Source organism: Oncorhynchus clarkii, chromosome 26 (assembly GCF_045791955.1).
Source record: "Oncorhynchus clarkii lewisi isolate Uvic-CL-2024 chromosome 26, UVic_Ocla_1.0, whole genome shotgun sequence".
Classification (NCBI taxonomy): Eukaryota; Metazoa; Chordata; class Actinopteri; order Salmoniformes; family Salmonidae; genus Oncorhynchus; species Oncorhynchus clarkii.
In genome coordinates, this window is record NC_092172.1 from 28,365,717 (window position 1) to 28,378,997 (window position 13,281).

At 41.8% G+C, this 13,281-nt stretch overlaps 1 protein-coding gene across 4 annotated transcripts; it reads left to right on the plus strand.

Moving 5' to 3' along the window:
- Positions 1-6,611: 6,611 nt before the first annotated feature.
- Positions 6,612-11,546, plus strand: LOC139384808 (Iroquois homeobox protein 6a-like). Of its 4 annotated transcripts, none has more exons than XM_071129698.1 (7): positions 6,612-6,999; positions 7,833-8,096; positions 8,404-8,513; positions 8,799-9,094; positions 9,377-10,111; positions 10,311-10,422; positions 10,835-11,546. In XM_071129698.1, exons 1-6 carry the CDS (start codon positions 6,934-6,936, stop codon positions 10,415-10,417), a joined length of 1,578 nt encoding a protein of 525 aa, XP_070985799.1. In that variant the 5' UTR covers positions 6,612-6,933; the 3' UTR covers positions 10,418-10,422; positions 10,835-11,546. The 4 variants fall into 4 exon arrangements, with proteins under 4 accessions (XP_070985799.1, XP_070985798.1, XP_070985800.1 ...); XM_071129697.1 differs by having other exon boundaries at positions 6,629-6,999; positions 10,311-10,413; XM_071129699.1 differs by having other exon boundaries at positions 6,629-6,999; positions 7,883-8,096; positions 10,311-10,413.
- The last annotated feature ends 1,735 nt before the right edge of the window (positions 11,547-13,281 follow it).

Below are 13,281 nucleotides of genomic sequence, written 5' to 3' on the forward strand. Positions count from 1 at the left end.
AATGTTTTAATAACCCAATTAGGCACACTTGGGCAGTCTTGATACACCATTTTGAACAGATATGTATTGGTTCATTGGATCAGTCTAAAACTTTGCACATATACTGCTGCCATCTAGTGTCTAACATCTAAATTGCACCTGGCCTGGAACAATGCATAATGGCCTTTCTCTTTCATTTCAAAGATGATGGTAAAAAATATTTAAAAATACATATGATCTTTTACCAGGTCTAATGTGTTATATTCTCCTACATTAATTTCAAATTTTCACAAACTTCAAAGTGTTTCCTTTCAAATGATATAAAGAAATGGTATCAGTCTCCCCTCAGGAGACTGAAAAGATTTGGCATGGGTCCCCAGATCCTCAAAACGTTCTACAGCTGCACCGTCGAGAGCATCCTGGCTGGTTGCATCACCGCCTGGAATGGCAACTGCTCGGCATCTGACCGCAAGGCGCTACAGAGGGTATTGCATACGGCCCAGTACATCACTGGGGCCAAGCTTCCTGCAATCCGGGACCTATATAATAGGCAGTGTCAGAGGAAAGCCCATACAATTGTCAGAGGTTCCAGTCACCCAAGTCATAGACTGTTTTCTCTGCTACCGCACGGCAAGCAGTACCAGAACGCCAAGTCGAGGGCCAAAAGGCTCCTCAACAGCTTCTATCCCCAAGCCATAAGACTGCTGAACAGTTAATCAAATTGCCACCAGACTATTACATTGACCCTCACCCCATTTGTTTTGTACACTGCTGCTACTAGCTGTTTATTATCTATGCATAGTCACTTCACCCCTTATTTTTTACTTCAGTTTACTTGGTAAATATTTTCTTAACTCTTCTTGAGCTGCACTGTTGGTTAGGGGCTGTAAGTAAGCATTTCACGGTAAGGTCTACACTTGTTGTATTCGGCCTATGTGACAAATAAAGTTGATTTGATTTGAATATGCATATCCTTGCTTCAGGTCCTGAGCTACAGGCAGTTAGATTTGGGTATGTCATTTTAGGTGAATTTTTTTTTTAAAGGGTCAAATCCTTAAGAGGTTTTTAAAGTACATCAGTGATGTTATTGAAGCAAACACTGTCTCACTGCATATGAAGAGAACGAGTCGATCAGTGTCTATTGTCACGTCCCACATTCTAAACACACACAGCCTCTTCTGAAGAGTTCACGGTCCATCTCTTCCTGGAACCAGACGAATGAAGAAACCAAAAACAATATTTCTGAAAAAAGAAGAGTCTCAAATCTAACTGTCAGCTCAAGCGAGAATTATTTCCCCTCAGGCGGCTCGCCACTTTTCCTTGGTAATCTGCCCCAAAACTCCTAGTGAAGCCTTTCAAAACTATTTATGCAAACAAACATCATGCACAGCTATTTATATTGGCACCACTTCTCACTTAACCACCCTCAACCAGGACCAGATGGGGCCCCACTCTCTCTCAGTGGAGCAGAGGCAGCTGCAGAGGAATAGGGAGTTTAGTTCAGTAGGCACAGCAAACCAACGAGACCCAGCCCCGGCCAGTGCACTGAACCACCTCCACTCATCCCAACTCATCATACTCCTGATGGAAGTACTGGACAGAGGACAGAGGTAAACAGCTCACCCCATGAGCTTCACCTTCAAAGAAGGATAGGCTAGAATTCATGTCTTTGAGGAGGAAAGTGACAATTTAATATGTCTGTTGTACCTAAATGTAGATACAGTAACTGATTCCATCAATATACTCCTTTAATTTATCACGTTCGGTAGATACTCTGAAATATTGACATTCAAAAAGTTAAAGATCGCAACAACCTCCTCCTATAGTGTTAACAGCCGTGGCTGTAGTGTGAAGGATAATAGGAGTGACAGCATCGAGAAGCGTCTCCATGCCTTCCTCAGTGGGCCAGAGAGCTGGACCATGATGCACTTCTCCTTCCTGGCTGCTGCTGGCCCTCTGCCGCAGAGGAAGTTCATTCCAGAGCCAGCAGCCATCTTAGGAGAGACCACACCAGAGGAGGCTGGTGGGAGGAGCTATAGGAGGACAGACTCATTGTAATGTCTAGAATGGAATAAATTGAACGTTATCAAACAGCTCAGTCATATGCAAACCACGTTTGATCCGTTCTATTGATTCCATTCCAGCCATCACAATGAGCCTGTCCTCCTATAGCGCCTTCCACCAGCCTCCTCTGGACCACACATACACAACCACATGAATAGCAACAGAGATGCAACTACACTTGGCCAATAAGGACATGCACTGCACACGATGTGTGGACAAAAATAGATTGAACACATGCGGCATGCCCAAACATGAACGTTAGGACATTTACAGAGATACACACACACAATGACACTACAGAAGCACTGGCACACCCAGTATAGACATGTACTGTATACACCCTCTGAAAACAAACACACAAAGACAGCCAGATGCCCTAAGAAGTAAAGGCGCTATATGACGTATACCAACTTCCAGTCAACACACACACAACAACAACAACAACCTTACGTAGACACAGCCAGATACCACAAGGACAAAGTAAACACACACTGCACTGAGCAAGGCTTTCCATAAGCAGTTCTTTCCCAGAGTCACAGGAAGCTCTCTCAGTGACAAGCTACAAATCCCTGACATCACCACTGATAATAGCTTTACAGCACAGCCTCCAGAGGCCTCTGCCAGGCCCAGGCAGCCTACACACTCACACACACACACACACACACACACACAAACACACACAAGCTCCCACAGTCACACACTCACACACACAGTCCCAGGAACACCAGAGAAGTGACTTGGGTCATTGGGATGTGCAGTTTATAGTACTGCTATACTAGTGACTGCAAAGGCATGGATCCCCATCCAAAAGAATGTTCTTGCAGAGGTTATATGATGTTTTGTAGAGGGACAGAGGGAGTGTCTGCAGCATCTGGGCAGCCCTAACTGGGCCTATTCCAACAATCACACAGACAACAACCGTGTGTGTCTCTTCTCTACCTAGGTATATCTTCTATATTGCTTATTGAAACATTTATGCAAATGTGTTCTTCTCCCCACCTCCCTGGGTTAATAAAGATTGAATGATCCCCCCTGTGTGCAGGACAATTTGTTCACTCGGCCCTCTAGATGTTTGTTTTACATTTAACTGGGCACTGGTATGTATGGCCACATCCCTGATCATCTGACCACTTCTCTTAGAATATTTCTGACTTTTCTTTCCATTTTGGATAATTTAGCAGCAGTAATAACACACCCCGGATGAGGTGTGTGTGTGTGTAATAATTCAGGATAGGATCACTAGTGAGTGAGGTGTGGATTCATGGGGATATATCAATCCACCTTAATGAGATTGCTCACCTCTACGTTTGTGCTCTCATCCCTTCCCCAGGTTCTCCCTCTCTCCATCTGTCTGGCCTTATTACCATTTCATATAAAACCTGAAATATCTTATGAAAACCCAGCAAAGCTTTGTGAGCTTCATTAAATCAGCATAAGAAATGTATTAAGTGGGAAGAGACGTCTTGGAGGCATGGCGTATAGCCCCCTGTGTTGACTTAACCTTTATCTTAGTGTTCTGTCTGATCCTGATGGGAAGAGGAACTGGAACTCAAACAGTCTGCTTAGTGCTTACCACAGGAACCAGGCTGAAATAACCAGAGCATCTTCTGCATAGCCTACAGTACATCCTTGGATATCAACGTTGTCCCTTAAGGGCTACTGTAGACATCTACCATGGAAGAGGGAGATGAATGTAGTCTGTACACTAAATATTCTGAAGGTGTAAATGCAGGGACCATTCTACTGTATATCCCTAAGAGATTCAATCAGGGACCAAAACAATCCTACTGAGAGGAAATGGAGTGGATGGGTTTGTGTTAACAGCTCATTTGAACTCTGATTAAATTTCAAGGTGCTTCTCCAGACTGGAGGCTGAAATCGGACAGGACATGGTAGACTGATGTCTCTACAGCAAAGTAATGTTGCTGTGTCAGCACCTGAGCTAATGCTCATGTCCTGTAAAATCGAACATGTCATCACAGGTAAAATAGGCAAAGAGTGGAACACAACACACATTCACCTGACAAGCAACGTGAACAAAACAGTCAGATATGGGATTCAAATTGTTTACAATCCCATGACAAAGATACAAAATTCCTGTTGTAATTTGTAAAGGAAATATGTTAATAGATACTCAGTTCAAAACATGTCTAAATGAACATGAAGATGGGGCATTTTAAAGAGCAGTTGCAAACTGGCCAGTTAGGTTTGCCATTACAATTAGTGTTGATTTGGGCCTGATGCAGTGAGATCCACAGTCACTGTTCCTAATACATTATGTATGAGGCTGTCCATATGCACTTGGGCCATCATGCATGCCCTTGTGAGAAGCACAGACCACAGCAAAGCAATCTACATGTTCTGCCCCACTTATGTAGGTACACATATTCCTCTGTAACTGAGGAGGAATAATAACCTCCCATCTCCACAAGATTTTACTTCTTAAAGATAATAATTCAGCTATAGCACACTAAATTGAGTATGAAACACAAATGTGATTTTTATTCCAATTCTATTCGTAATTGTGCATTACTATTAACAACAGTAGGCCTAGTAAAGCCAATGGAGAAAGTAGGTCTACAGTTACAGTTCTATTTTAAAGGACTATTGGTCCTTCTCTTATCAAGGAGAGCATCTTTATCCATCTCATCTACATAATGTTGTCATGACCACTGCTTCTCCAGTCAACGCTCAATACTCATACAGTGTGCCAACGTGCAGCCAGATACAATGGACCATTCCCACTACCTGTGTAACATCTGTAAAAGTATCCAAGGGCAATTCGACCACTGTGTCCGCTGCCAACCTACTTTATCTCCTTGGAGAATCTCTGAAGGGATCAAAATCCATCTTTACTCGCGGCTCTCTGGCGCCACTCGAAGAGAAAGCCCGTAATCGCAGACACATCTCCAGGGACTAAACACGCAATTACATTTGAGTGGAGAGGCATTGAAATATCCCCCTCATATCAACCATGACAACAACGATCATATCCAAGAGAGAAGGGAATGAAGCCGATCGCATTTGGTTGGTGACAGCGGGTTCTTCACTCTTGTTATTGTCAATAGGAAATACTTAATTCAATAAATAATTATATATGTAGCTATACAGTGTGTGTGTGTGTGTGTGTGTGTGTGTGTGTGTGTGTGTGTGTGTGTGTGTGTGTGTGTGTGTGTGTGTGTGTGTGTGTGTGTGTGTGTGTGTGTGTGTGTGTGTGTGTGTGTGTGTGTGTGTGTTACGCTCGTGCGTAAAAGCTTGTGATAATTACATCTAATTGCGAATTGCGAGTGTGAGAAGGAGAGAGAAAGAGAGAGAGAAAGTCATGAACTTCCTTATTCTAATAAACCTTACAATTGTTTATCATTTTATTCTCAGCGAGGGAGCTATATTTCTTCCACAACTTTCAACTGAGCATCATTCAATTAAAATGCAATCTCGTTGCCCCCTTTCCACTGGTATTTAATTAGAGTTGAGAGCGCAGGGTTTTCCACGTCGTTTTTTCCAAACAGCTCTCGGGTTTTACCTCAAAGGCATAGTTTCACTGTATTTGCGTCCCACCCTGTTCCCGATATAGTGCACTACTTTTGGCCAGAGTCCTATTGGCCCTGGTCAAAAGTAGTACACTATATAGGGCATATGGTGCCATTTCAGACTCAGGAACTGTGTAACTTGCTGGTTAAACAAGGGCATGTATCCATTTGTTAATTGATGCAATTACGCATTACGCGTAATGTTCACGTAGGTCTCCAGGCACGCATCAATCACTCGTCTATTGACCTGCCAAAGCCTTTCCATCCGCTCTCACTGGGACCGATCCTCTCCTCCTGATTCACTCCCCCTCCTCTCTCCTCTCTCTCTAATAGAGAAAGATGGGAACATCATCGTCATTAAGTCGGTCTTACACCTCTGACCGGACAGATAGAGGCGCACAGAGGTCGTAAAAACGCGTTAAATCCACGACCATCCATTGGTGTTCACTTTTTTCACTTTTAGATATTCATAGTCCGCAAATCCCAATGTAAAAAAGACAGAATAAGTGAGTGAGGTATAGTGTCTTCAAATTAAGATTTTTTTGTTTGGATAAATATGTATTATTATTATTGTTCAGTGAGCACATGAGACTAACTAACTAAAATGATTATTTTATAATGAAGATGCTGATAAGAAATAGCAAATAATCAGATATCCCAAATGAAAGAAAACACGACTGAAGGCTTTCAGTTCAAATATTGTCCAAATAAATATGTATTATTCTATGCATAGTAATAACAAAATATGCTCAGTGGTCATTTCAGTTGGTATTATTTTATAATTGGACATGATACGCATCAAGAGCCTTGATCTATCGGACAGTTCCACAACTGTACCAGAACAACCCCCTTCCTTTATACTCTTATCAGTGAAGCAAGTGAAGAAGACCACTGCACAAAGCCGAGGGGACACGGGGAGTGCACAGAACACCTTAAGAAAACGCGATGTTAGATGTGATTGGCAAAGACATTATTCTATCCTTGCTGTCCTGTCGTTCCGGGATTACAATGACGTCACACTGATACCCTTGCATGGGTGAATGCTAAAGAACTATAGAGGCACAAATAATAGCACAAGCAGAGTCCATATCTTGCAAGTCTTACGTTATCCTTTAAGCCTTCTTCAGCTAATACAACAACAATTTTTGTACTTAATGACGCGTAATTTCATTTTCTTATCATTTCCTCCGGGGGATTATTCATATATAAAACTATCTGCAGCTGTTGGTACCAGCCTCAACTCTCCCTCCTAAGTGCAATCATCTATTATTGAGCGAGAGGCCGTGCGTGGAAATGTGTGTAAGAAGGTGGATTTGAAGTAGAATTGGTTGCAATCGATCAAGGGTAAAGAATATTCCTGATGTTAACAAAAGAAGCAGCTATGTCTTTCTCTCAGTTTGGATATCCTTATAATGCAACTTCACAGGTAAGACAATATCAACATGCTTTTTTCTCTCTCAATTTCAAAGTGACACATATGTAAACAAACGAGCATCATTTTAATTTGAACAGCTCACTCTATAATCTAGATGGAGCACTGAATGGTTGCTTTCAGAATATTGACAGCTATTTTCAAGTGACGCTTTTGTTTAATCAACATATCGACAGACATAAACACAGGTCCAATTTAATTGAATTATGAATGTACTCAGGTGTTGTTTTGATATGACAAAAGACCTGTGTTTATTACTACGCTATAGCTCCGTTGTGTAGCCTAATTGCGCTTTGAAGTTAACAGTGAACCTTCCCAACTTTCTCTTTCATTCAGAGATCTCTGAATTTGATATTGACAATTACTATTATTTAGAAAACGTAAAGTAGCCATACGGATTTATAATTTAAATATATTTGTTTGGGGACAACTGGACAAAGGTATGCAATAAAAGTTCTCAAAACTTTGATTCAACTAGAAATAAATTATTTTCCTATAAGAGTATTAAAAGTTTTAGATCCTTTGTTTTCATCAAATTTCAGTAGCCTACAATAGCGTAGTCAGGCAGTTTATGAATACTTTGGGAATTCCTTTTCTATAAAATAAAAAAGCTAAATGAACTGAAAAACATGATTTCCAAAATGGTACCTACAACTGTTAATCAAATTAGGCAGACACACAGCACGCGTTTATATCTAGTCTCCATCTTACCTGAATTGTCCTGTATCTCAAAACCATATCAAAATATATTCTAGATATGAAGATAACAAGAGCTCATGCGTCAAACACGAATGACATGTCTATCCTCCACAATTCTCTTCATGCAGTTTTTCGTGTCGGCAAACCCCAGTACGACTTGCTGCGATTCGATTTCCAGGTCGGTCTCTGACGGGACGAGCGGTACCCAGACTCCTGCTACCTTCTGCTGCCCTTCCTACGAGAACCGGCTCCTGGCCAGCACACGGACAGAGCTCAACGCGGCACTAGGGATGTATAGCTCGCCCTACGCTGCCGCGGCCGCCGCCAGCCAGAACTATGCCAGCTACTTCCCCTACAGCGCCGAGCCCTCCGCTGCTATCTACTCATCTCTGGTACATCCCGTTTAATCTAATAGTGGATGGGGGTGGCTGGGATGCGATTGATCAAGATGGATGCTGATCAAAATTACTCTCGAATTATTTCGTTATTGAAATTACTATGAGTAGCCTGCCTACCTGATAGATGGGTCGAATTGACTTTGCAGTTTTAAAAAATACTCATATTTAGGCTACCAGTAGCTTATTATGTTTCAATTTTGAAGGGAGTAAAGTAGCACAAAATTTACATCAACTTTGTTTCCAATATTTGGAAACAAATAAAGTTACCTAAGTGCTTCATGAAGTTGTTTTCTTATTTCAGAATCCACAGTATGAAATGAAGGATGGCACAGGCACTCTGCATTCTGGCATAACTCAACCTGCCACCTACTATCCTTATGACCACTCACTGGGCCAGTACCAATATGACAGGTACGGAACCCCACACATTCCTTATCTGTAGTGCATCAGCTCAGCTATTCCTTGTTAGTGTGATAAAGCCCTGTAATTCATGAGTAATAACTTACATTCAAGGAATCTCACACCTCCAGAGCAAAAGGTCACAATCTCTGCAGCTCTATACTGCTAGATAGAGCAGATCTGTATAGTCTATATTTCAGACAACACTCCAGGAGTTCCATGGGTCTGGGTGAATAGTTTATGAGTTTATATGCTAACGTTGCTAATGGCTAATGTGTTATCTGCTATTACTACCAGGTATGGGACTATGGACTTTAATGGGTCAGCCAGGAGGAAGAATGCCACACGCGAGACCACCAGTACCCTGAAGACATGGCTGTACGAGCACAGGAAAAACCCCTACCCCACCAAGGGCGAGAAGATCATGCTGGCCATCATCACCAAAATGACCCTCACCCAAGTTTCCACCTGGTTCGCCAACGCCAGGAGGAGGCTAAAGAAGGAGAACAAGATGACCTGGTCACCAAAGAATAAGGCTGGGGACGACAGGAAGGACGACCTGGATAAAAGTGACCAAGATTGTGTCACCAAAGGTACACATCCACTTCCCTCTTCCATCTAGTAAAGCATTTTTTTAAAACATCTTAGAGTTTTGCACAAAGATTTACAGCAGCTTGCTTCCTCTTAAACTAATCCACATCACCTACAATAACAAAAAAAATGTGAATTGATCAAAATGACAGCTTCTGCTCCTGAATATAACTACTATTCCACATATCATGTTGTGTGTATTTGACAATTCAGATTCCAGTGAAAATTATACTGCTTCTACTCCTAATATCACCAGTAATATTCCTGTATATTTCATCATTCAGATTCCAGTGAGTGTAAAGATGAGAAAGACCTTCATCTGAGTGACCTGGAGGACATGGAGGACGAGGACTGTGACAAGCTGGACAGTGACTGTGAGAAGATGGCACCCAGGGGCCCTGAGGATCAGCAGGACCTCCACATGGCCATGTCCGGTGGTGGTGTTGGCCCTGGAGGCCCTCCAAAGAGAGACTGCAGCTCGGAGCTTTCCCTCTCCTTTCCCAACAGCTTCCACCACTCATTCCCATGTGGTATCAAGAGCCTACCCACCCTGCCCTCTCTACCCACCATGCCCTCGGACTTCCTTGATCCACTGGTGACGTCCAAGCCCCCCTCCACCACTACCACCATCCCCACGGGCACTCACACTGTGTCCCTGTCACACTTTGAGGTGTCGGACCGGGACAAACCGAGGATCTGGTCTCTGGCGCGTACAGCGGCCACGGGGGTAATCCTGGGCTCTGCTCACCACGGGGCCCCAGAGCTCCGGACAGGGAGCTTGATGGGAGACTGCCAGCTCCAGGGGACCAGGCTACCAGTGACTGGTACCGGACAGTGTGGGCCCCTCAGGGGCCTCCAGGATCCTACCAACATATCCAATGCTGAGAACCCTTTCCAGGAGGGCCCCTTGTTGCAATCTAAGGTCTATAGTGCAGGCAGCTACAACCACAAGGCCCTCCAACTGCACTGTGCCTCCTATCCTGCTCTTTCAGACTCATGCCAGTACTCCACTATCGAAGGTATGTACATGTTGTGATACTTGTGTTCAATTTTGAACGACTGTAATTGTGAAATTACCCGTGTAAAGTTATACAATATTGAAATGTGTTTCAGAAATGCACATTTCTTTCACTACTATCAAAAATAATACTGACAAATAAACTCTATACAATGACCTGGCTGCAGCAAGTTTCTTACAGTGTGGTTTCTGTTGTCTAGGATTCTCCAGTGGGAATGCAGAGACAGAGCCCTCGGAACTCAGTGACACATGTGTGACCCTGCAGGATGACAAGGTCACTGCCTTCAGACCTGTTATGAAGAGGTGAGGAAGGTGAGCCTTCACACACACACACACACACACACACACACACACACACACACACACACACACACACACACACACACACACACACACACACACACACACACACACACACACACACATTCAACTTGTACATCATTCAACCTAACCATCATCTGCTAATCCAATCATTTGGATTACACCAGTTGTACTGTAACTTTTCTATACTAACACAGGTTGATGGTATTACATATGTGATCTTGTCTATAAAGTGAATATATTATTGGATTACCTGAAGACATATGTCAGTCTATAGTTAAGCACATACTTCTACATTTGACTAATGATTTTATATTAGAAGGTATGTTATTTTACGAGGCTTGATATTGTAATGGATATCAATAAATGACGAGCTTTTCTTTTTCCTCTCTCTTCCCCTTAGGTTGATGGACACGCAGTCATTACACAGTGGGACTTTTATTTAGCCGGTATTAGGCTATGCACTATAAAGACTTGGGATGACGACGAGCACCGGACATCCTACCTACCTTACACCTGGGAACTGCGGCGCTCCGCAGTCAAAGCTCGATGAGCTCTGTCCAAACTGTGGAAGCTGCCATGATTTTGCACAACGTTGTTTTTATGGTGTTGACGATGACTTTATGCAAGACTTTGAAATGCAACGGTATGGGAACTGACGGTCAATTCATGATGTATGCAATGGGCAATCGTAGTGTAGCAATGTTAATGATTTATTTGTGTATTTATTATTTGATTCCTCAACTGTTCATTTATTTATTTCGTATGTGTCATTTAAATATTTTGTTACATGTATGTATTGTTTCAAATGTGGTTGTGTGCTATTTTTACCTGATTTAACGGAGAAACACTTAGCTTGTTTTTGGTCTTTCTGTTCGCTAAAAGAGTGGGATTTATTGAGTTGGGATCGGGGTGTCTATTGTGTGTGTGTCGACCTGGAGAAATTGTTGATTGTGTTGTGTTCATCTCAAAGATAATTGTGAGCTTATTCTGTTCTTGCCATTCATGAAATATTTTATAATAATGAATTTTTTCAAGAACTCCTCGTTTTTGTGTAAATATTATTTCCAGAACATTAACATTGGTTTAATCGGCCAATTAAAACCTTTGAGACTTTTGCACTAGATCAAAGTTCATCTTCTTAACGTGGAGAATAATACTGGAACATTGTTGGTAAGGTCATAAATCAGTATAAATCAGTAGAGAACGTGAATGAACGTTACAAGGCCAGGAAGAAAGGGGACATCATCTCTCCAATGTAATTATCTAATCAGTTCTGGCATCAAACACTTTGTTACTGTTCAGACAAGCAACGAGGCAGGAATACGGGATGAATGCTGCTTTGTCCGCTGTGTAGGGAGCCGCTGCAATAATTTACTTGTGTTAATTAAAAGGTCATTTGTAGTATCAAACCCATAAGGGAACATTCACATGGTTTGTGTGGGTTAGACTTTGGTTCTACTGTTTTTTCCTGACCCTTTTCATTCATAACTGATTGATACAACACATGAGGAAGTATTAGGCCTGTAAAACTAAGCAATTGGTCATCATGCGTAAAACTACTAACACGAAAGCACTGGTTTCTTATTCCTTTCAACTTGAACTTTGAAGTCAGTTATTTTCAGAAAATTATAAGAAAGTTCGTAGTTTATATTTTACATGATTATGGGGATGACATGTAGTATCGCATAGCATATTCCTCACTCCACCGTAGAAAACTTGAAAAACTTTTAAACCAAATGTTGTTGAAAACACTCAAATGCAATGCAGAAATGTGGGCCTAGCCTGAGATGGATATTGTGCAGACTTTATTATCAGAGGACCGAAAGAAATGCTACTTCATAAACCAAAATAATGGTGTGACCTGCTGCGAATGACCCACAGCTTAGAGGCATGCAAATTAAGCCACCAAAAGATAAACGTTATTGCAGGTCGGATTTGGAGGATTAGAGTTTGTAATAAGAGTATTAGGTCTATTGAAAGGAGCTGTGGTCAATGTTGTAGGCCCGGCCTATGGATGGGGATGGGGGACCCCTCAGTAATGCATGCAATGGTGTGACTTCAATGTAAGTGTTCAGCGTAATTCCCTAGGAAATATCTTGATGAGGAATTATGATGACAATAATAACATAATATTTAGAGATCTTTAATTCCAATCGTCTCCTCTCAGTCTCTTATGAATTAAGCTGGTAGGGTCTTTACAATGGACTTAGCATTTAGTAATCACATTATAAACATGCAGGTAGGCCTAGACCTATTGCGTTGTCCACACATAACAAAATAGGCCTACATAGAGGCCTGCGTAATAACGTTGATACGTTTCTTTCTGTTTATCGACTATGACTGAGCATTTTCAATAACATAAAACCTCCTCTGTAACTTGTAGATAAACAGAAGACACACATTTTGATCAACTTAAAAAACACTTTTAGAAATTCTAATACGTGTCATCAAACGGGCCTACTTTGCCACACTATTCAGGACAATGAATCTATTTCCATCTCTTCATATAGACAACCTTCCCTTCAGAAGAAAGTAAAGGGACTTTTTGCCCACGAGGCCAGATAGAATGAAGGTGCGTGATGAACATCTGCTGACGGTTCAGATACCTGGTTTTCTTTTATTAAAGGTCAAACGACAGTGATTTCAGATTATCCATCCAGATCACCAACTCAATGCAATCTGTACAGCCAGGCGAGATATGTTTCGGCAAATCTCTCTAAATATAATCTTGGGGAATCATATTCTGAATACTGTTTTGATTAAAAAAATCTGAGCCTGGGCATGATGGGCGAATAACATGGACACAAATTTAAAGATCCCGGTATTAATGTTTAATGAAAAAAAATG